Source organism: Belonocnema kinseyi, chromosome 8 (genome assembly GCF_010883055.1).
Source record: "Belonocnema kinseyi isolate 2016_QV_RU_SX_M_011 chromosome 8, B_treatae_v1, whole genome shotgun sequence".
Classification (NCBI taxonomy): Eukaryota; Metazoa; Arthropoda; class Insecta; order Hymenoptera; family Cynipidae; genus Belonocnema; species Belonocnema kinseyi.
In genome coordinates this window covers 68,130,948-68,156,398 of record NC_046664.1, presented here as the reverse complement: position 1 = coordinate 68,156,398, position 25,451 = coordinate 68,130,948, and the positions used below count along the sequence as shown (strand labels likewise).

At 30.9% G+C, this 25,451-nt stretch overlaps 1 protein-coding gene across 3 annotated transcripts in view; it reads left to right on the top strand.

Annotated features, from left to right (window-relative positions):
- The window catches only part of LOC117177922, a 173,431-nt gene that overhangs the window by 92,964 nt on the left and 55,016 nt on the right, over nt 1–25,451 (top strand). For all 3 annotated transcript variants that reach the window (XM_033369034.1, XM_033369032.1, XM_033369033.1), the window contains one exon: nt 24,426–24,548. In XM_033369034.1, coding sequence (XP_033224925.1) covers nt 24,426–24,548 — 123 coding nt within the window. The remainder of the gene's footprint in view (nt 1–24,425; nt 24,549–25,451) is intronic.

Here is a 25,451-nt window from a genome sequence, read left to right as displayed (position 1 = left end):
CATCTTTTATAGTAGACAAGTTATTATATTGGGTTTAAAATTGATTGTTTAAAATAAATAGGCACGCGACTTATATAAGAAAAAATTACATTGTTTAATGCATTGAAGGTTTTCATGATTATCAGCCAAAAAGAAATCTGTTCCTAAACATTTGTAGTCAGTTTTTTAGTCTGAGTAACTTATTTCGCTGAAAAAGTTACATCGTTTAATGAAAGGGTTTCAATAAGGTTTTTCAGGAGATCTAACTATTTGTTAATTAAAGTACTTTCTTCATGTTTGAAAATTCAACTAATTTTGTTAAAAAGTCATCTCTTTTGTTTGGAAATTCCAGGTTATATTCTAAGAAATGTTTCTACTGTCCGATGGGCCATTCGCTTCCTGAAGAAACTAAAAAAATGTCATTAAACTGATTATAGTTATCACTTTCGAATATTATGAATTTCGAATGTAGGTTAAGAAAAAGGGTTTTTATAATTGTTATAGTGCATAGTATTATAGTGTATATTATTGATTACATATTTTATTAGTCATCATTTAATATTTTTATTCAGAAATTCAGTACTGCTCGAAATCGATATTTATTTATAGCCTTTTTTATTTAACGCACTGCCCCTTAGGCTTAGAATATACCCTGCAAAGTTCAACTATTTTCTTGGAACTTCATCTTTCTGGGTTACAAATTCACCTTTTTAGGTTAAGATTTCGACTGTCTTCTTAAAAACTTCTTCTGTTTGAAAGCTCAGCTATTTGGTTAAAAATTCAAATATTTTATTATAAAGTAACCTTTTTTTGTCCATAATTCAACGGTTTTCTCAAAAATTTATCTTTTTGGTTAGAGAATTAGTTCTTTTGAATTGAAAATTCTTCTATCTTCTAAAAATGTATTTGGTTAAAAATTGAACTAGTTGGTTACAAATGCAAATATCTTATTAAAAAGTCAAATATTTTCGAAACCCTTAAATTTTTAATTTCTAAACTCAACTATTTTGTTAAAAAATCGTATTCGAGTTGAAATTTTGTCTCTTTCGGTCGAAAATTGAACTCTTTTTTGGAAATTCAATATATTTGAACTTGAAATTTTAGGTATCAAAAGAGTTTCATATATAATTCAATCTGGCATCTAAATATTAATTTTATGTGAAAGAATTTGTTCCCCTATTTTCTTAAAAATCTCCCTATTTTCATTATTTTGAAATCCTTTTGGCCTATGAAGTCTGTGTTTGTCAAACAACTGTTTTATTCGTATGACCGAGGAAAAATTTGAAACCGGTATTTTTTTTTTTGAAGATAAAAGTGGGTACATTTGGTTTTATAATTCAAGTTTTTGAAATTAATATTTTATCATTATGAAATGAATATTTCATCCGGAGAAAAGGTTTTTTCGGAAGCCCTTTTCTGAGGGTTATACAATATAACTTGTTTATTCTTAAATGATTGAATGAAAATTTTTATGTTGTAATTTGAAACGTTACAAATTCAGAAGAGTTAAATTTTGGATGCTTTCATTTGTAGTGTAGTGTTGATTGCTTCAAATGAAAAAATCTTCAGGCTTAACAGTTTCAACTTTTTAACTTCAATGAATTCGCCTTTCAATTTGGATGATTTCAGAATGAAATATTTTTAATTTATTTTATGTTCTGATCATTCTTTAGAATTTGGATGCTTCCAATTTATATATCTTTTCAAATTTGGTCGTTTTTTTATTTCGGTTTCTGATTTTTTTTCTAGGCAATCCCAAGCCCCTGCCGAGGCTCGATTTATCAGTTTAATTTTGCAAATCTTTTTGAGTTTTTTTTCTCCTGAACGTGACACTGCAATCTGTAATCTTGTATTCAGTATTGTGTCTCGAGGTTAGGGAGGGTCACGGGCTGATTGGAATTCGAAAGGGGTCGTCCTTAGTGTCGCGTAATCCGTTACTGGATATCGAACGAGTCGAACAAGGGCGACCGGAAGAGACCATGAGGGAACTGGTACCACTGCATTTATCGAGCTTAGAAAAAAAGTTTTTTATACGTCTTTTGTCACTTTGAAAATTCCTTCCAAGTTTGCTTAACAATAGGTCAGTTAAAAATATCAACAAACTCCTTAAAAGGCATGAAACTACCCGTAAAAAATTGTTCACTTTGTAAAGAAATAATCCGAAAGTTAGAAAAAGATAGACTACAATTTTTACCAGATATTAATAGTACTAACTAGTTTTACCTTGGATACTAATGGGTTCGAATGGAATACATGATGATTTCCTGATTCTTTCCTGGCTAACTTTTCATTTTCCTTAACATTAAAGTTGAAAGACATAACTTTTAACCTTGTAAAATTTTTAATGTACACTCTTTTATAAATGCAATACAGAAAATTTAAATTCAAATGTATAAACTTTTAATGCATTATTTTCAGGGCTGCCACGCCCTAATTTACTTGAAAAAAGTGACATTTTTTAACCAACAAAGTCGCCAAATGTGACTAATGTACGTTAATAATGTGTAATAATTTAAAAGAATTAACAATAATTCGATTCATACTTATTCAAAAAAATTATAGTTAAATTCAAAACAATTCAAATGAATTGGAAAACATTAAATTCCACAATAGGTTAATACATAAATCCACACTATCGATCAAGTTAACTCTTCAAATAACAGGAAATACTTAGCGTGGTTTTAGACTAGATGGAAAATAAATTTGTTAAATTTGTAAGTTACATTTTTTCCGAAAAAAGATCTACTCTTTTCGCTTCACTGGGAATCGAACCACAGAACTTCAAATTGCCGGTCAAGCACCCGACCGGCAATCGGAAATTCTGTAGTTCGATTTCCAGTGGAGCGAAGAGAGTAGATCTTTTTGTAGAAAGAAATTTATTATAAAATTAAAATATTTCAGTGAATTTAGAGGAATTTAAGGGAAATTACAAGTGAATTGAAAATAACTTTTAAATATTTTTAAAAAACCAAAATCAAAATATCAAAATAATCCGTTCAATTGAGTATAATTGTGTAAATTAAAAAAAATTCAAGTAAATTCAAAAAGTCCAAGAGAATTTTAAATAATTCAAAGGAGTTTCGTTATTAAATGAATTGCCAAAAATATAGAAAAATGTGTTCAAATCTTTGTAACTCTAGGAAGTCACTCAAAGCTTGTGAATAAATTCTTTCAAATATATAAAAATATACTAAAATTCCGTGAAAATGTATGAAATCTGATATTTAATAAAAATTATAGAATTTTCATTAAGATACCTTGAAAGCTTTGAAATTCGCTTAAAAACATTGAAATCCTCGCGAATCCCTTAAAAATTGTTTAATATCTTGCGAATCCCTTGGAATTTAAAAAATATATTCATATTTAATATCATTTGAAATCCCATTATGTCACTGAGATAAATTAAAAATGCCTTGAAATATTTTTCGAATACCCTAAAATATTTAAAATGATTGAAATAAATAAAAAATTCTTTAGGGTATTTTAGAATTCCCTCAAATATTTAAAATCCATTGACATTTTTTTTAATGTCTTAAATCTTTTTGAAGCTATTAGAAATGACTCTGAATTTTGTAAAATATCCTAACATAATTTAAATCCTTCGAAATCTTTTAAAATCTGTTACATATGTTCCTGTGAAATTCGATGAAATCTAATATTCCTTGAAATTTCGTAATTAAAGTATGAGGAGAACTTTGAAAATCCTTAAAAATCATTGAAATCCTCTGAAATCTGATTAAATTCCTTGAAATATTTTCATATGGCCTAAAATATTCCAAATGATATGAATCAATTAAAAATTCCTCAGAATTTTTAAATATACCTAAAAATCTTTTAAATACTTCGAAGTCACTTCAAATGATTGGAATAAATTCTTTAAAATAATAATAAATATAATAATACTTTGAAATACAGTGAAACTCTTCTATAGCGTCGATTTCGGGGCTGACGGTGAGTGAGAACTAACTCATTATAGCCCGATCCGCTTTTGTTTGTTCACGCCTGACTGCTCGTCTGAGTGACAGGCGCAGTTCCCGCGCACCCCGCGCAGCACCTGTTACACCTACATGCGACGCGGCATCAATTCTTGTAAGGGCAATTAAGAGTTTCACTGTATTTTAAAATCTATGAAACTTTTATATTTGATAAAATCACTGAAATTGTACGAAATCATCTATTTCCTGACATCATGAAAAATTTAGTAAAATACCTTGAGAGCTTTTAAAATCATTGAAATCCTCGGAAATTGTATAAAATTATTAATCATCTTTTAAAATATCCTAAAACTTTATAGGTCCTGTAACACCATTCCATATCTTCCGAAATTCTTGAGTATTTTTTAAAAGCCCATGAATATTTTTTGAAATCATTTAAAATCATTTAAATCGTTCGAAATTTCTCAACAAATATTTTAATTTGTTTAAAATACCTTAGAATCTTTCCAAATATCCCAAAATATTGAAAATCCTTTGCAATTCTATTAAATTATTGAAATCTTCGCAATATTCGTTGAAATCTTTTAATAAAATATTTGAAAACCCTTAAAACCCCATTCATCATTTATTGAAATTAATTGAAAATTCCTTGGAATTCTTTAAACTATCCGATGCGATATTTTAAATCGCATGCTGAGATCCCTTGACATTTTTAAAGCCATTAAAATTCCTTACAATTTTTAAATGTACCCTAAAATATTTTGAATACAGTGAAACTCTTCTATAGCGCCGATTTTCGGACTGAAGATTGGTGGGAACTAACTTATTATAGCCCACGCCACTTTCGTTTGCTCACGCCTGAGTGCTCGCCTGAGTGACAACTGTAGACCCCGCGCACCCCGCGCAGCTCCTGTTGCGTCTATCTGCGGCGCGGCATCAATTCTTGGAAGGGCTATAGAAGGGAGGGCTAGTGAAGGGTTTAACTGTTCTTCGAAATCTCTTCAAATGATTCAAATAAATTAAGAATTCCTTCGAAACTTTTAAAGTATCTTAAAATCTTTCAAATTCTTTGAAACAATAATATGAATAATAATTAATATAATAATAATACTTTGAAACATTTGAAATCCTAAGAAATCCTTCAATTCTTTTAAATAAATTCTTTGAAATCATTTACAATATTATCAAATCACTGAAATGATATGAAATCTGATATTTCCTGACATACTGAAAGATTTTAAACAATATCTTGAGAGCTTTTAAAATCCCTTAAAATCATTCAAATCCTCGTAAATCTCATGAAATTCTTTGTGATCTTTAAAAATATCCTAAAACTTTATAGATCATGTAAAACCATTTCATATCTTCAAAAATTCTAGGATAGTTTTTAAATATTTTTAAAAATGAAATCTTTTCAAAATTCATTGGAATCATTTAAAGTTGGTTAAAATATGTCAAATTCTTTCCAAATCTTTTGAAATCCCTTCAACTTATTGAAACCTATGAAAAATTCCTTGCCAAAATTTGCGTAAATATGCATATAATAATTATTTAACATTTTAATATTTTAACACGTGTAATGCCCCAACTATTAATTAAATTATTTTACGTACATTAGTATTTTAATTTAATGATTGCCTGTTGCCTGCCGATTATTCACCGTTGGGTTGTATCCCAAAGCCTAAAATATTTTAAATCCTTAGAAATATTTTGAAATCCCTTAAAACTTTTTTAATCTTTTAAAAATCCCGTGGAATTTTCAAAAATATCTCAAAATCTATCAAATCCTTTGGAATACCTAAAAATGTTATGAATCAATTAAAAAATATCTGGAATCTTTTAAAATAACCTAAAATGTTTCAAATTTTTTTAATTGTCTTAAAGTTCTTGAAAATTCCTTGGAAGTTTAAAAAATACTCTAAAATAGGTCTAGACCTAAATTCCATAGTAGTTAACCCATGGGTTAATTTGTCGAAAGAAAAGTGACGAAAGTCATATTTTCATTTAAAAGGGTCCACTCTGCATTCACTACACAAGTAAAAGCTTTATTTTCCCTAAAACTACAATATTTTTATTTGCTGAATTGGCACAAAAGAAATGAGAAACCGTACTCGCTGGTATCAGTATCAACTTCAGCTTCTTTACTCGGTACCAGACCCGACCTTGTTTGGACCTTCTTCAACAATCAGCTTTCGGTTCCCACACATTTGTTTCAAACAAATTAAAACTTTCTTTTAAAAAAAAGATCAAATAAAAAGTCTTAGACATTAAACTGACCCACTCATCCAAGGTTACAAACACCAGATAAACCGGATCCTCTAAGGTATAATATAATATCCATCTTAATTGGTAGCAGGTTGGGAGATCCAAAGTCTACAATGAAGACCGAAACAAATGATGTATATAAAAATGCCCAATTGGGCGTCCTCTGAAAAAAACCTTTCAATAGCATCATAGGCCGTTTAAAAACTATGCCACACTGCCAAGGAATATATAAATGTGAATAAGAATTTTTTGAAATGCTTAAAAAATGAAAATTGATTTTATTTTACAAGTAGGGCTTATAAATACAGGCTTCACACTTGTTCCCCGGTTCCCATCTTAAACCCCTTTTTAAAGAATTTCTCGTTTTCCCGGGTTTCAAGAAACTTCTGCTTTTCCTTCTCTTTATTGTTTTCAGCTTGACTGTGAAATTTATTAACAGAGCCCAATACGAAAACACAACTATTTTTCGTTGAAGCTTAATTCTTTTTAATTAAAAAGTCTACTATTATATTTTTGGTTCAGAATACATCTTTTTTGGTTAAAGATTCTATACTGATTTAAATATGTTGTTGAAATTTTTTTTCCGTTCAAAATTAATTTTATTTACTAAATATTTAGCTAATCCATTTTTTGCTGAAGATGAATGTTTTTTAGTTGAAAATTCAACTATTAAATTTTTCATTGAGAATCCACCTTTTCTGGTTGAAAGTTGAACAACTTTGTTAAACATTCATTTTATTGGTCGAAAATTGAACTAGTTTGTTGAAAATTAGTTCTTTTTTGTTTTAAAATAATTTTTTAACTGAAAATTCAACGATTACATTATTGGTTGAAAATCTATCCCTTTTAGTTGAAAATCGAATTATTTGGTAAACAATGTATGTATTTTTTTGTAAATTCGTCTTTTCGGTAGAAAATTAATGTTTTTAATTGAAAATTTAACCGCATAGTTGAAAATTAAAGTGTTCTGTTAAACATTCTTTCTATTACTCACAGATCAATCTCTTTAGTTGAAAATTTAACTATTTTGTTCAAAAATTCGTTTTTTGCTGTTGAAAATAAATGTCTTCAACTAAAAGTTTAACTGTTCAATTTTGGTTGAAACTTAATGGTTCTTAGGTAAAAATTCAACTATTTGGAGTGAAAATTCAACTTTTTTGTGAAAATTGGTCTTCTTGGGTTGAAAATTCTATTATTTTCGTAGAAAAATCATTTATTAAACTGACAATTAACTTTTTAGATTCAAATTTATATTCGTCTTTTTGACCTGAAAATTAAACAATTTATTTGACATTTTTGTCTCTCTTGTCTGAAATATCTTGTCTAGTTATAAATTTCACTCTTTTGTAAAAAATTCGTATTCTTACTGTGAAAATTAATTTTTTTCGTTTTTTTAACTATTTTTTGGTTGATAGTGCAACTGTTTATTTAAAAATTGATCTATTTTGGTTGAGAATTTAACTATATTGTTGAAAACTAGTCTTTTTTGTTTTAAATATATACAATTAAATTTTTCGTTGATAATTTTTATTTTTAGTTAAGTCCAAGCATTTTGTAATTTAAAAAAATATATATTTTTAAATTGAAATATCAACCATTTTATTTGTCGTTCAGAATTAATCTTTTTTATTGAGAATTCAGCAACTTAGTTGAAAAATGAACTTAATTGGTAAACAAAAAATTTTCCTTGAAGATTTATAATTTTAATTGAAAACATAATTATTTGTTTGAAAATTTAACTATATTGTTCAAAGTTCCATTATTTTGTTTAAAATTTACTTATTTTGTTAAAAATTTCAATATTTTGTTAATTCATCTTTTCTGTTCGAAAAGTCAACTTGTTTTTGGAAAATATATTTTTTAAGGGAAAATACATTCTTTTTGGTAGAAGCGTTCTTGCAAGAAAATTCAGTTCTAAAAAATTCGTCTTTTTGGCTTAAGAATCCCACTACGTGATTGGTAAAAAATCAAAAAATGAAAATTCAACTATTTTGTTAAAAATGTATTTCTTGTTTTTAAGTTCAACTATTTGGTTGTAAATGGAACTATTTGTTTTAAAATTAATTTTGTTATTTGTTGAAAATTCGACTATTCCGGATCATGCCAATCCCCGGCAAGTTACATTGCGGCATGTCACATTCGTGGCAAATCTAATTTGTGGCGAATAATATTTGTGGCAAGCCACATTTGCAGCATATCTCATTCGAAAAAAACCTGAAAGTTCAGGTAAAAATTGGCGAATACGGTAAGTCACATATGTGGCGAGTCACATTTGCGGCAAGTCACATTGCGGCAACTCTTATTACGAAAAATTTGAAGTTGTCGCAAGTGTCAGTAGCCGCTAATGTGAATCGCCACGTATATGATTTGAGGCATTTTTGCCCATTTTCTGTGGACTTAATATTTTTTTGAATGAGAGATGCCGCTGTAATGTTTTTCCGCGAATGTTATTTGTCACATATGTGACTTGTCCCAAATGTAACTGACCGAAGTGTGACTTTTGTTGCAATATAACTTGCAGGGCGTTGGCATGACTCAACCCCCTACATCGTTTCAAATTCGGGTATAAAAATCGATTGTGAAGAAGAAGATGTAGGATGGAAAAAGCGTTGAAAATAGCGTGACATAGTTCTTGAACAGGCCTTCAATGTATGTACAATGTACATTAATCAAGCTACCTGGGACCAGATGCCAAAATGATTCGACTTTTCGGACCCGTGGTTCACCTGCCCCTCTCACATCATTAGTTTCGTCGCCATTGGGTCTCACTCCTCGAGAAAGGAGAGAAGTAACAAACTCATGGACATACTATCTCCTTCTCGTACTCCTTACTCTCATACTCTCTCTACTCCGTTCAAGTAAGTAAAGAATCCATCCATCCATGCACCGGGTGTTCCAGTGCCTTGGCCTCGGTAGTTCTCGTGGCCGCTCGTAGTCGGTCGGACTCTGCGCGCGCCTGCGGGTAATTCATCCTGTTTTTTTTCTTCCCTCGTCTTCGAGCAGCGGTGATCGCTGATCCGTCGACAGAGTCCGGCTTGATACGGCCGACCCGGTGGTCTTCGAAGGTCGCGTTTCCGTTTCATTTTCGGGATCCTGGATCGGCTCCAGGAGGTTCCAAGATTTCAGAAAGACATATCAGGATATTGTATTGATCAAATTGTGGAGGTTGTTGGAGTCCTGGTGAAGGGCCCTTCGGGATTGCGGAGGGTCAACGGCACTGAACGCCGGCATGGGGTTATTTCCGGCATCGCTCTTCCTCCTGGCCCTGGGTAACGGCTCGTCCGCTCGAGATCGTCGCCGGTTCCCGGAGCAGTCGGTCCAGTTGGTCCACGTCCTCCAGTCCGCGTGCTGGATTCGCCGTCTCCACCGAGGTCACCTCCAACAGGTGCACTCGTGATCCGCACACGTGCTCCACCTACGACTGATCCATGTGTGTCATCTGTTTTCGGTGCGTGTCTCAGGTTTAGTCATAATCACCGAACTTATTTCGGGTTCGTGCAAAGTGTGCCAATTTAAAGTGGGATGTGGAGGTTTCATTTGTGTGGAAGAATTGGAAGGTCTGGTGCGTGAGTACCAGTTTTTAGTGGTACTGGGTCCTTTTGGTACAAATATTCTAGTTGGTGCATTTACAAATTTGTGATATGTATAGTAGATTGTTCCTGTAAACGAGTAACAGTTTAAATTAGAACCAGTATCAATTTTTACCAATGCATTCCAAGGAAAGCATTGATTTTTATTCCAGTTCGAATTAAGTATCAGCTTAAACTGTTGATGCTGGATAAAATAAACGGTGTTTCAAAAATCGTTATTAGCTCGCTTGATTCAATTGGTATATGTTCCAGATTGAAAGAAAACTAACTGGCACTTCTATATTAGTTCCAACTGTCAACTGTACAGTTTAGTAACAGTTCCAATAAATTACCGGTCCGAACAAGTACCCGATATCCAGATACAATAATAGCTGATAACAGCAGGAGCAGACTTATAAATCTTTCCCTTATTTTTTCCTTTTTAAGGCATTCCTCTTTTCCCGCTTTTTTGTAGAAACTTACCAATTTCTTCGTTTTATCGCTCAAATGCGAGCTGAATGAATATAGACTGGTAAACCCTCACAAGAAAATCCAATTATTTTTCGCTTAAGATTATTTATTTTAAATCAGAAATTATTCTAATATATTTTTCATGGTGATTGTATCTTTTTGGTTAAAAATGTAACCGTACTACTTGGTTGAAAATACGTCTTTTTGGCAAAAAATTAATCTTTTTGATTAAAAATTCAACATTTTGGGTTAGAAATTCTTCTCTTTTGAAAGGCGCTCAATCTTTTTTTGTCAAAAATTAACATTCTTGCTGAAAACTGATATTCATCCGTTATATTATTATGTATTATTTGGTTATTTAATTAAAATTTAAAATGTTTGATTAAAAATATCTTTTCTATTAAAAATTTATATTTTTGGGTTTAAAATTCGTCTTTCTGGTTTGAACTTTATACGTTAAAAATCCAACTTTTCTCATCAAAATTTGTCTCTTTTGTTCGAAAGTTCCACTTGCCCATTAACTTTTTGTTGAAAATTCACCTTTGTTGTACAAAATTCCTCCTTTTGGCTTGAAAATTCAACATTTTGTTTAAATTTTTTTTGATGCGACTGAAAAATTTGTATTGGTTGAAAACGAAGATTTTTGTGAGAAATGCAATATATTTTATATTGAAATCCTTTAGGAATAAGTTACCAACATTAGTTTTATTAAAATTAATTAATTCCCTATTTTCGTGAAAAATAATTGCCCTGTTTTGAGAACATTTTGGGCTGTGAAGTATGTACCAGTCGAAATACAGTTTTTAACTAGTGCCTCAACCAACTGCAATTTATCTGCCACTGCTTTTTCTTACCTGCTCATAGAAATTACTACCAACTTTAATTAGTACCAGTATTAAGTGTTAATAATAAGAATTGGTTCAGTTTTTACCACTACAAATGACAGTTGTAACTCTACCAGGTCTAATGACTCCAGAATGGCTTTTTCTAACTTACACTAATTCCAATTAGTACCAGTAACAGTCGTTAGTTCCCATTCCCATTGGTTCCACTTTCAACTTTAGTACCATTAACTAGAAACTGTATGAATTCGTACCAATACCAATTTGTACCAACTGGTACCAGAACCAGCTCCAATTTTTCTGCACACACCAGATCTTAAAATGACATCCCAACCTCGTCTTGGACCTCGTATCATGAAATTCTATAACGGGATGTTGAAGAACCCCCTTTCGAGAGAATGAGCCACGAGTGATGTATCCTTGGAGACCAGAGAGGAGAAGGAACCAGTTCCAGAGGCCGGAAGTGGCCTGGCACAGGTGTCCTGGAATTGGGCTGATGGCTCGTGATTAGTGATTAGTGATTAGTGATATCTCGTGACTTGTGAATAAAGAAACAAGAAGAGTCTTCGGGATGGGGCAGCAAGGATCAAAAGGAAGGTCCACAACCCTCAGGACTGACTTTGTCAGGGACTCCACCAAGATGCGCCTGGGGAGCTTCAAGAGAGGTAGAAGCACTCGATAAGCCTATTTTTTATTTTAAAAATTTAATCTATAATCTATAGGTATAGATTATATAGCCGATGTAAAATATAGATTCCAGATTGCAGATTAGAGATAAAAGGAGATCTTGGCAAGGCTTGGCAAGACTTTGCAGTTCCTGGTTTCTTGGAGAGGTTTCTGCCCTTCTTATATTCTGCGTCCCTATTTTCTCTACGAGTAACGGTCGATCGGTGCCAATTTTGTCATATTCGTGGAATGGGTGAAACAATAGAGTAGTCACGTTTCATGTCAGGTTTATGGATAAAATTAGATTGGATGTTATCTTCATCCTGGAATTACTTGTAGCCGCATTTCCGTTTGGGTAATTATAAGATATGGTATCACAGTCCTACAATCAAGAAAGAGGTTTACAGTAGAGTAATTATTTTCAAAGTGAACCCACCTAAAAAACCCGAGAAAACCCTAAAGTTCTCTGGTCAGACTCGCAAACTTCGGCAATTTATGAGCAAAAATGTTTGCCATTGAGGCAAATATTTACTGAGAGGGAGCGTGTGATATTTTTAGGTTTTTGGGGTGTATCATTGAATTCTGCAGCTTGTAATTCTTTTAATATCAATGGAAAAAATGTTGTCCTCTACAGCTTAGATAGGATTTTTAACGCCTCTCCATTGATCAAACGAATTTCTTGCAAAAATAAATATTTTACCTTCAAAAAGAAAGGTCAAAAATAAGTTTAACCTTTTTCTTTAGATTTTTGCAACTTTTTTGTTTCACTTTATGCTTAAAAGAAACCTGAGATTTTTTCCTTTAAAAAACCTATTGATAAAAAGTGGGCTGACAATTATTTGTTTATGAAAATAAGCGTTATGTGCTCTGGCGCGCCCTATGACGTCACCCGTCCACCAGAGTATATTTTACATTTATTTTCATAAACAAATAATTGTCAGTCCACTTTTTCATCACAAGGTTTTAGAGTAAAAAACCTCAGCCTTCATTTAGACTTAAAATAAAACAATTAAAAATGGTGAAAATGATAAAAAGGTGATATTTATATTTGACCTTTTTTTTAAGGTCATCTTAATTTCCTCCAAGGAAAAAATCTCATCTTTCTTTCAAGCCTAAGAAGAAACAAAAGAGGTCCAATTTCAACAAAAAAAATGATATTTATTTTTGACCTTCGTTTTTTAAGGTTTAAGAAAATGAAAAAAACGAAGCACTTGTTAATATCTTTTTGCACACAAATCTCCTTGAAAAGTTCTCATGAAATTTTTCATTCTATAAATCGTGAAAAGTTAATAATTTCTGGAATCAATGAAATAATTTACGAATGTTGAAAGTAATATATATATATATATATAAACCATTTTTTTATAATGTAAATCTTGTAAACAATTTTTTTGAAAAGTTTCTATTTTCTGGAATTAATGACGCAGTTAATGAATGCTAAGAGTTATATTTTTTGTAAAATACAGTTTGAAATTATTTAAACCATCGGTATTCATTTACTTGCGCCTTTTTATAGGTAAGATGGAGAAAATTCTAGTTTTTTTAAAATCTCTTACACTATGTCGGTTATTAATTTATTATTCAATATTTTCTTATCTCTAAACTCCAACCTAATTTGTTTAAACAATTATCATTTTTCTAAACTATTTTTTTAAGTTGCGTTATGGATTAATTAATTTTGGTTCAGATTGCTTTTGTTGAGATACGAAAATATTGATTAATAAACAATATTGTGTAAAAGATTCGAAAAAAAAATAGAATTTTCCCGATTTATCATATGAAAAGGAGCAAATGATATTAATTGTTTACATAATTGAAAAATGTCTCTTATGAAAAATATCACTCTTAAGCCCATGTGATGAGTGGATCACATGACCATATTCCTACCTTACCACCACTTTTTTTATTTCCCAACTTATTATCACACGAAATGCCATATCGAGTTGAAAATTTGGGATACGAAACAAGAAGCATTAAGAATCGTGGGTCTGATCTTAAATGTTTATAATTATGAAAAAAGTTTTTTCTTGTAAAAAACTTTTTTTTGCTTTTTTCATAATTATTAAAATTTAGAACCAGACCCACCTTTCTTAGTGCTTCTTATTTATTATCCCAAATTTTCAACTCGATGTGGCGCTTCGTGTCACAATAAGTTGGGAAATAAAGAAGTGAGGTTAAGGTAGGTATCTGGTCACGTGACCCACTCGTCACATGGCCTTAAAATAGATTAACTGCTTCATAAATTCCAATAAATAATAACTTTTCACAATTTATAGTGGAAAAGATTGTATAAGCTAATAAAAATTGTTTTAAAACTGCAAAATATGTTTGTAAAAATAATCATTTTTAAAATTCATCAACTATATTATTTATCCCGAAAAAGTAGTTACATTTCACGATTGACATAGGAAAAAATGTTTAAACAAATAGTGATTATTTAAACAGTTGGAAATTAGTTTGAAAATACTTGGAAACTTGTCACGTATAGAATAAAAAAATTCAGTCCTTATCATGAATTTACATAAAAACGCTATTTTGCATTTTTTTTAATATTGAGTGGAAATTATTCCTTGAATATTTCTTAAGAAGTGACATCACTTTAATTTACAACATGTGAAAAAAATGACTTCTTTTTCCATTTCATCGAAAACCGAGCTTTTCCCATTTAAACTGCCTTTTACATCTCACAAGCCCGCTGATTTGAAAAAATGGGGAATTTCTTTTACCGGAAAACGAAAAATGGGAGGGAGGGGGTATCGATCACCAAAAGTCGAAAGTCGAGTTTTTTTTTAGTACACTAGTTTATAATGAAGAAAAGGTTTCAAAGGCAGATATGTAGCAAAATTAAATTGAAAACTGGATCTAGTCAAAACTTTTAGTAAAAATATATCAATTGTATAAAAGTGTATAAATCTCTTCTAGGAATTCGACTAAACGGTCGATTTAAGCAAAATATGAGGAAGAATTTCAAATGCTAAATATAGTCTTATTCCGAGAAGACTAAAGTCAATCCATAAATCTTTTGGAAAGTCTGGTTATAAAACAAAAATGTTTCTAATTTTGCAACAAAAGTAGAAAAACTGGGAATGTTTATTAAAAGCAAATAACATTTGGTTTATTAAATTAAATGTAATTAAATTAGATAAGAATCTACAAATCACTACCAGTTCTATCATGTTATTTTGGGGCATGAATGAGTGCTCTTTGTTGAATTACCAATCCATTTCTTAATGAGAAACAAAATTAAAAAACTTGATAACAGGAAAAATTTATCAAATTCAAATATCAGTATAATAATAAAAAAACTAATTCAGAAATTGTATAGTTTTTTCTAAAAATATTATAAACCCAAGAAAAATAATTAGAGTATACTATGTACAAAATCTCGGAAATTTTTCCTATCCTTCGGCATGGAAGATTTTTAAGGAAAATACTTTTTTTTTTGAAAGATGGGTAATTTTCCCTTATTTTCGAAAAAAATCTGAATTGTCGCGAAACTATTCTCGAAAAAATCGAAAATAATTCAGAAGTGTTAGGGAATTAACAAAATCGGATGGCAATAGAAAATTTCTCTTATCATTTCGGGAAATTTCCTTACAATTTCATGTGAAATATTTCCTCGAATCGAACGGAAATTTTCACGTTTAGTATTAAAAGAACTATACCGTATATATAAGTAATTTTCCTTGAAATTCTCATAAATTTAAAAAGTTCTAGGAAATGTTTGATAGAAATTAGATGTTACTAATTTTTTGATAATATTCATCCAGTAATTAAGAAAATTGCTTTTGGTGCACAAATTTATTAGAAAAAGTTATGCAGTTTCGAGAAAATAGATGTATTAGTTGACAATGTCGATGTGAAACTGACCACAAATTGGAACAGGTTCGGCTGTAAATTGCGATAAAAAAGATAAAATCGTCAGATTGACTACATATAAAAATTATTAAAACCTGTCGATTTTTGCTATAAATAAAATTTTATGACTCACTGAATTTACTAGCAACTATCAGGAAAAACAATCATTATGAAATTATTTCTCGTTAATTGAAAAAATTTATTTTAAAGAAACGTAGTTTGCTTTTTGACTAAACGATATTAACCCTATTGTAATTAATAAAAATTCTTTATCATTAGTAGTGATTTATTGCATTTCTTCAACTTTGGTGAATGATTACACTTCATAAACTTCTGTGATTGATATTTTACTTTATCAACATTGATGATTTATTGTCTTTCATCAACTTTGACAAATGAGTGCAATTTATCAGCTTTGATAATTTGTTGCACGTTTTCAACGTTGTTGATTTATTCGTTATTGTAATATAAATTATTATCGGAGCATTGCTGCAATTGCTCAATTTTGATTTATTATGTATTATATCAACTTTCGCCATTTATTGAATTTTTTAAATGTTAGTTATTTATTAGTTATTTCAATAAATCAACATTGGTTATCGATTTATCGAATTTCATCAACTTTCGTGATTTATTGCAATCCATGAGCTTTGGTGATTTATCAGTTATTGCGCTAAATCAATTTGACTGAGTTATTATTAATATTGGTATTTCATCAACTTTGGTACTTTTTTGGATTTGATTTCATTTTCATTTGAAACCGGAATTTTTTAAAATAAAATAATAATTTTTTAATTGTCCGATTTTAATTGTCCGATGGGCCATTCGCTTCCTGAAGAAACTAAAAAAATGTCATTAAACTGATTATAGTTATCACTTTCGAATATTATTAATATGAATTTAATTATGAATTTTTATATATAAGGGTGTACTTGTTTCTTCCCCTCACTCGCCTTACTCACCCTCTCCTCATTTCCCCTCACTTTCCCTAATTCTCCTCCAAAAATATTCCTTCGCTTCCCCTCCTTGGCAAAAAGTACGAATATAAATGAGTATGTGTTTATTTAAATATTTTATTTGGCAGGTCAGGAAGAACTGTAAATCAGGGGAATCCGGGGAATTTTGCGAGTCAGGGAAAAGTCAGAGATTTATGAAAAAAAATTGCATTTCAAGACAAATTCACTATAGTCACATTCTTGAATAAAAAGATCACTTTTCTTACAATAAATTAACCCATGTGTTAAGCACTATTCAATTCAGGTCTATAGCTATTTCTGAATTTTCTTGAATTATTTCGAAATATTTCAGGGTATTTTTAAAGATACCAAGGATTTTTGAATAGATTTCAATCATTTTAAGGGATTTAAATGGATCTCAAAGATCTTGAAAGATTATAGGTTAATTTTAAAATATTCCAAGGAATTTTCAATAGACTTTAATTTTTTGAAGGGATCTCAAAGAACTTGGAAAATTTCTGAATACTTAAAAAAATTCCCAGGAATTTTCAAGGGCTTTCAAAAATGCAAGTATTTTTTAAAATGTGCACATGATTTTAAGTATCTTATGGCATTTTTAATAGTTTGAAGAATTGAATGTAATTCCAAAGGATTTTAAATATTTTAGGGTATTTAAAAAAATGTTTAGCAATATTCGAGACCCTTAAAAATTTACATTGGACTTCAATAATTCAAATGCTTTAGGGTATTTTAAAAATACCAAGGAATTTTTAAATAATTTGAGTAATTTAATGCGGGATGACAAAATATTTCAATTATGTTAGGGTATTTTAAAAGATTCAAAGGAAGATTGAGGAGATTTTCGAGATTTTGACTCATTTTGAGGGATTTTAAAGTTCTTAAGGTATGTATTTTAATTAATTGTTAGGGATTTCAGGATTTAGATTAATTTTTTCATATTTTTGCATTGTTTTCAATTAACTTGATTTTTTAAGTTTATCTTGAGTTTTTATAAATTTGAAAGAATTCTTAAATTTTCCTTAAATTCCTCCAAAAAATCGTTAATTTTACTGAAAAGAATGAAAACTTTTGGACTTTTTTATAATCATTTGAATTCTTTTAAATTTAATTTGAATTGTTTTGAAGTCTTATGAATTGAATTCTTTTTCAGGACACTTTTTCAAGTTAATTGTGCTGTCATCCCTGAGAATAATAATTTGAAAATTTATCAATTTAATTTTAAAAATGTTTTATTCTATACGCTCAACTCCCGATTCCTTTCCGTCCGATGATTCGCCGGCCGAATAGACATTGCCGTATCTGAAGTTGTTTGCGTCGCAACTCTCTGGGCGCTGCTGTCATGCTGCTGCAAGGTCGTAGACTACATAATACGGTCCTGAGTATTGACATGAAAAACCCTGCCGATACTTTGCCGACCAGACCCAAGGCCGGCAAAGAATCGGGAGTTGAGTGTTTATTAAAAATGTTACAAGATTAGAAGTTAGATATTTACATATTAATGCTCGGGGAAAATAAAAAAACTAGTCAAGAAAAAGTCAGGTGATTTTGAAAATGATGTTTTGCGGGCACACAGAATAAATAAATTATTTATTTACTTATTAAGATATTTTTATTCGATCAGTTTTTGCGAAAGTTATGAAACATTATTCAATCTTGTAATAGAAATGTGTGAATATGATATTATTCGTCGGCACGTGTGTTGGAACTTAATTTAGAGTCCAGCAATCCTCGGTCCGAACACGTGGAAGAACTGGTCGCTATGAAAGTAGTTTTGACCCAGATTTATACACTCCCTCGTTCAGAATCAACGCAACGTCGCAAAATACGATGATTTCATGCTTTAGTGCTTGACGTATGTAGAAGGGTGAAATTGATACTTTCAATCGCTTCTTAAAAATATTTCCTGAAAAAATTAATCCTTTCTTTCCGGAAATCTACTTTGAATCTAATAAGCGTGGGTTTTTATGTCCCAAAGGATCATTCACATTAACCGTTTCTCACCAGCCTGGAAAACCTAATATAGCGCTAGTCAGTCGTGGAAACAAATACTTGAAAAAATTGTTGGTCCTGATAGGCTAGTTATCATCCGATTAGGGCTCAAAAAGACTGATTAGATGATGATGGAAAAAATTAATATTTATTAGAGTCTATTTTTAATTTTTATACTTTCAAATACTCTGGCTCTTATTGAAAATGTGCAAAAAATATTTGAGTTCAGACACTTAGAAAAATGTGTTGTCGTGATGGTCTACTTAGAACCTGATTAGAACCCGAAAAGACTAATTAGAATAATAAACGAAAAGGAGGTAGTTTGAAAATCTAATTTTGATTTGTGAATTTTTGTATGCTCTGATTTCGTTTATATATGTAAAAGTTTATATTTTATTATAGGTTTAAAATGAATGTTTATTGAAAAGAATATACACTGAATAACACTTTTAAACCTGAAATTAGAATCAATTAACCATAATGTCTGTAATAGATCCTACAATAAACCGGTGCTAATTTGCGCTAAAAAGTTGCAGAATAGCTTCGCTGAAAATAATAATAGCATGCAGTTTCAATGTTCTCTTTTACACAGTACATTAACTATGTTTTGTCAAAGACCTCCGGTAAACGACGTTTGTCAAAGTGTTTTTATTACCTTTTTTAAAGCATTTCGTCACGTCTCTATCGAATACTGATCGATAAAAATAGAAATGCCGGAACGCAAATAAGTTTGGAATTAGAACGTTGAAAGGAGAAATGCGACAGTGGCTTAAAATTAACGCTAGTATATATAGCGAATTTCAAGGCTCAGTCTAGTGCAAATATTTAAACTTATTTTTTATCTTTCATGCAATATTTTTTTGGATAAGTATATCAATTTACATTTTGAAAAAAACTTGAGAGCATTTAAATATGATTTTAAACTATCACATAATGTAGATTTCAAATCTTTCAAACTGAAAATGTAAAATTTTTGAGTATCCTGTTCAGGAAGTAATAAATTACATACAAGGGAGGGATTAGAAAAAACGTCAGTTTTGTTGATTGTTCGAACTTAAAAATGTTTAAAAACATCTTGGTTCGCCCTCTTTTTAGAAATAATTTTTTCTTTAAAAAAGTAAGTACAGTGAAACTCTTCTATAGCGCCGATTTTGGGACTGAAGGTGGGCGGGAACTAACTCATTATAGCCCGCTCCGCTTTTGTTTTTTCACGGCTGAGTGCTCGCCTGAGTGACAACCACAGACCCCGCGCACTCTTCGGAGCTCCTGTTACACCTAATTGCTGCGCGGCGTCAATTCTCGGAAGGGTTATAAAAGGGAGAGCTATTGGAGAGTTTCACTGTATTTAAAATCCAAAGAAACCGTTTTCTGAATAAAAAATTTTTTTGAAGAAGATGTTGCTATTCATATAGGACACCGTGATACCATCGGTATGTTTAATTTTTCACGTAAACCAAAACTTTAAACAGCTCTGAAAAATTTAAATAAATGATAATAATGAAATTATGGACAAAAACTTAGAATATCTTAATTTATGAAGTCTATAAACAGTTGTTGTTTTATTTTAAGAGAATAATTTTAAATTCTGAATATTTCAAAATATGGCAAAAACGAATCTGAAACATTTTAACACAAACGCTGCAGCACTTTTATCTGACGAAAGATAACATTTATCTGGCGCAAATATTTATTTGATATATGTGATGTGTCAAACGGCTGCGCCTACATTAACCGAAAAAATTTCCTCCATAAACTTGAAAATCCTCGTGGTATTCATTTTGTAAATCATCTCACATTATTTAAATTATTTTAATCAAAAAATAATTTACCCACACTTACAGAATACATAAGCTGCATATTGGTTAGTTTATAGTCATTGTTTTTTTTTTTTTGCAAATTTCAAAGTCTTCATCAGGGTCAACAAACACTAAAGGTTTGATCAACAAAAGTCAAGGACTGAACTTGGCTGAGCGTTCTTGTCCTTCGATCGGAGAAGTGTAGAGAAGATACCTTTACGTATAAACCTCTACGTATAAACTAACCAAAGTGCAGCCTATGTATTCTGTAAGTTTAGGGGAATGATTTTTTGTTTAAATAATTTGAATAAAGTGAGACGATTTAAAAAATGAATACCGCAAGGATTTTCACATTTACGAAGGAAATTCGTCAGATTACTACTATCTTTCGTCAGATATATTTGATCTTTCATCAGATAAATTTGATCTATAGTCAGATAAACTTGCTGCAGCGTTTTTATCCAATTTAAAGATCAAATGTCTTCCTGAGGTTTACTGTGTATGTGGTTATGTCTACTCGTCGAAATCTCGAATGTCAAGTACGAACGGGCGCGATCAGCGTTCGGTTGGGTGACCGTTCGTGATTCTTGCTTAGTCGTGTTTTTCACATGCCTTTAGGGCATATGCTATTTCGTTGTGTGGTCAATCGCGTACAGTTTCCCCGGTTTTTGTCCACAAAAATGAAAATTTTTAATAACTGAATTCGGAGATGCAGTAAATGCCATAACGGACGTCCCTGGACTCTTTTTTAAGGGATAATAACCAAAAAAATTTGATTGTGCCGAATAAAAATTTTAAGCAGGTGCATTATTTTGAGGTGAGGGTAATTTTTCAGCTCTCTGTCATTCCGATAATTTAGTTCTCTGTCGTACCGATGCTGCCGGTAAGCACTCTAGAATAATTATGGGAGATAATTGTAACACACATAACCTCGAAATATACACACACGTTTTTAGCAAAATTAAATTTTTTTGGTATTAATCTACAAAGAAGCGTGCAGGGACGTCCGTTAGCATGTTCGCTATCATTACTCAGATTTTGAAGACAAAATATTTATTAATCTAGGGAAAAAGCCGGGGAAATATAACACTGATAAAATCGATACTATAGTTCCTAAGCGCCATGCAAATTAGTCAAATTTAGCCAATTTAATTTTTTTTTAATTAAATCACAAAAAAGTGTGCAGGGACATTCGTTAGCAGGTTCGCTATCATTTCCCAAATTTTTAAGACAAAATATTTATTATTCTAGAAAAAAGTCCGGGGAAACCTAAAACTGGTAAAATCGATAATTTTCGAAGAGGTTTGATGCCGAGGAGGGACCTCGATGCTATCGAAAGTCGGCATTGGAGAATAGACATCAGTAGACAAAAGTAATTTAACCGAAAATGAGCCATTTTTTCGTATGAAAATGGTTACAATACTACCCGAATATGGCACTAGTGTGGCACATGTATAAAATAGCCGCTGTTATGTTAACATTTTAAATTATTTTCCAATGTGATTTCCATAGAAACGTGTAAATTATTACTTAGTTTTTTTTGTAATACTCACGCGGAAAATGCGACTTTGTTGGTCAGTTTAGAGACGGAAAAATGACCGATTTCTTGATCATTGATATTCATGCCAAACATTTACTATCTTTTGAGTTGTTAGGCGTAAAAATATTTATATGTTAAACTGAAACACACTCAGATGTTAAAACCATCCGAGCGCATGCGCGTCGCGCATTGGAATTTCACAACGAGATGAATTTTCAGTTAAAAGTATGATTTTTAACAAAAAATTTGAATTTTTAACAAAGATATTTAATTATGAACCAAATAATAAAATTTGTAACCTAAATAGTAGACTTTTTAACCGAAAGGAATGAACTTTTAACCAAAAAAAGTTAGATATTCTTATTGGGTTTTATTAATTTAGTTCACAAAAGAGAATAAGAGGGGAATAGGGAAAAGACTGTGAAGCCTGCGATGAATAAATAGGAATTTTGATCATTTATGCACTTTAAAATTTAGATGTGAGTTTAATGGCACTTGCAAAATTTTATGGTACAATAAAAACAGGAATCAATAGAAAAAATGAAAATAATGTATTTCCCGAGGAATTCTGAATTATATATTGCGTGAGAGAACATAAATCATTATTTAATATATATCTGCATAATGAAAGGGGCTCGATTGTGGGAGTCCGATTCTTCGCATTCATCCCACGTGTCCACCTGTGGATGAAAACCATGAATGGATAGTATATAATTATAGTGTAACGTAATCTAAAATGAATAAGGGGTCAACGATTTCAATTTATAAATGTCATCGATAATAGATACACTGACTTTCACTTTTTAATCTTGTTTTTAAAAAATTTGCAATTAGTTGTAATAATGAGTGTTGTACACCAAGAATATTATTTGTTCAAAAAAATACTATAGTCTTATGAACATTTTTTAATAATTGGTTTAGAACTGACATATATATTACACAAAATAATGGAAATTAAGTTTCTAAACTACCCTCTTAAGACGTTAATTCAGTCGTTCAAGCCACCCCCTCCCACACTTTTCCTATCCTACTCTCCTTACATTCTCATACTCCCCCACCCTTTACTTCAATCTCTCGTTCCCAATTTCTTTCGCCTCTACTTCCCCCTCTACTTCACCCTCTCCTCGCTTCCCCAGCTAAGACTCCCCTTTCTCTACTACCCTTTCCCAGTCATCACTTTCTCCTTCGCTGCTCAACATAATTTTTAATAATTATCCCTGCTTACATTCACTTAGCTCACTCACCCAATTCCCCACCCCTGATTTCTCCTAACTTCCTTTACTTCCCTTACTTCCCCTACCCTCATTTTCCTCACTTGCAATACTTCCCCTCACTCGCCTTACTCACCCTCTCCTCATTTCCCCTCACTTTCCCTAATTCTCCTCCAAAAATGTTCCTTCGCTTCCCCTCCTTGGCAAAAAGTACGAAGACGGGCGGATGAACTCTCAATCGAAACTATAAGGGTTTCTACCCGACGCTACAAACTCCTGAAAACGAGAAATTAATTTTTGCCTGAGCCAAAAAAAAAAACATTTACGGAACTGCAATATATATTTTGATAAAACACAAAGATAGGAAAAGAATTGGAACATTAATTTGAAAGCATTCATAATTGAAGAAATTTAAATAGTAAATCTGTATATTATTTTAAATTAGAAAATATTATAACCCTGTATGATTTGAAATGGATTCAGTCTTGAATTATTGTTTAAATATTGTGTTGTTAAGAAATAAATAATATTTCTTGAAAAATAATTTTTGTAATTGTTTAAATTCGGTAATTTTACAGTATCGGATATTTTATATTTCGGAAATTTTCCGTCGGGAATTTTATTATTCAAAAATTTTTCAATCCGGGATTTTTATATTTCGGCAATTTTATAATTTCAGGATTTTTTGTCTATTTCAAGTATTTTCTTTTTCAGAAATTTTATTTTGCGGAATTTTTCAGTTATCCCAACCTTATGAAACCGGGAATTTAGTGTGCAACAATTAGTAGACACCCTGAATGCATCATTTTCGGTAGTAAATCTTAAAATTGAAAAGGTTTTTCTTCAACTATTGTGGACTGACAGTCGGCACTTATGTTCGAGAATATAAAAGCATGATTTATGAACAAAATATGTAATTTCTAAATATATATCGTTTCTATATAAATAGGGGACACCGTTCTGGCACCCCGTTGCGAAAATGGAACAAAGGGGTGGAGTTCTCAGTTGAATTGTTACGACGATGCGGAAACCAGGCAAGGTTTTGTACTTAACCGTGGGTCAAAGCCTGCTCTATATATTTATTGATCCTTGAAAATCTGAGAGTCATTAAAGAAAAAGGGTTTCTGAAAATTTGTTTTAAAGTTTCTATTAACTCTTTCGAAAATTTCTAGCCCCAGGGCTTGTAGTTTGAAGCTATATTTCAATATTGAGACTACTGAATGTTACTAGGATTCCAAATTTAAATTAATTGGTCCAACCTTTGAATTTTGATAACTTGAATTTAAATTATCAGCTTTCAGATTCAATAATTACTATTTTTTTTCAGAGAGATCTCCACCAACGTCCAATCAAACCAGAAGACAGACTAATGGCAGAAGCAATCAGGTGGCGCGTACAAATAGCTATGAAGCAAAAAAGACTTGTCTTGATCCCCCGACCACCAATCTTGGTAAGTTTAAATTTTTGATCCTTCAGAAATGGAAAAGATTGTTTTGTTTTATCCACAATTTCTTTAGAATTCAAGCTGCAAATTGTCAGGCGATACAATTTCCATTTTCAGGATTTTTAAATTGTTAAATTGCAAATATTTCGGGATCTGGAATGTTTGTGACATTGAAGACTTAAAATTTGATCACGAACGAGTCATGGAATTTTGTTGGCCGGGAAAAAGTCTGGACTTTTCTCTAAGAAGCACTTTTGCAACTGTTAAGAATAATCAGAGCTGCCAGGCAGTAACTTTCAGTCTCAAATCATTTATTAGTAACTTTTATAATATAAAGTTACTAAAGTTACTTTTTAAATGAAAATATCACTTTCGCCACTATTCTTTCCAGAAAATTTAATCAGCGAACCCAAGGAATAACCAATGACTATTGCATTTAGGTCTATATCTATTTCTGAATTCTCTTGAATTCTTTTGAAATATTTTAGGTTATTTAAAAATATTCTGATATGTTTTTAATAGATTTCAATAATTTGAAAGTATGTTAAAGGATTTTAAAGATTTTAGGTCATTTTAAATAATTCCAAGGAATTTTGAAGAATTAAAAAAAATTTCAAGGATTTTTTAATAGAATTGAATAATTCGAATGTATTCCAAAGTATTTATTTAAGAAATTGTATTGTATTTCAATAGATTAAAAATTTTAATGGGTATTTTAAACGATTCCAAGGAATTTTTAATAGATTTCAATAACTTAAAGGTGTTCGAACAATTTTAAGGATTTTATGGTATTTTTTAAAATTTCAAGGTACAGGGTGGTCCATTTAAAAATTGGAATTTGATTTTGCTATAAAACAAAAACGGGTCAATATTTTTCAATGGTTGAACATTTATTTAAAAGGTATATTT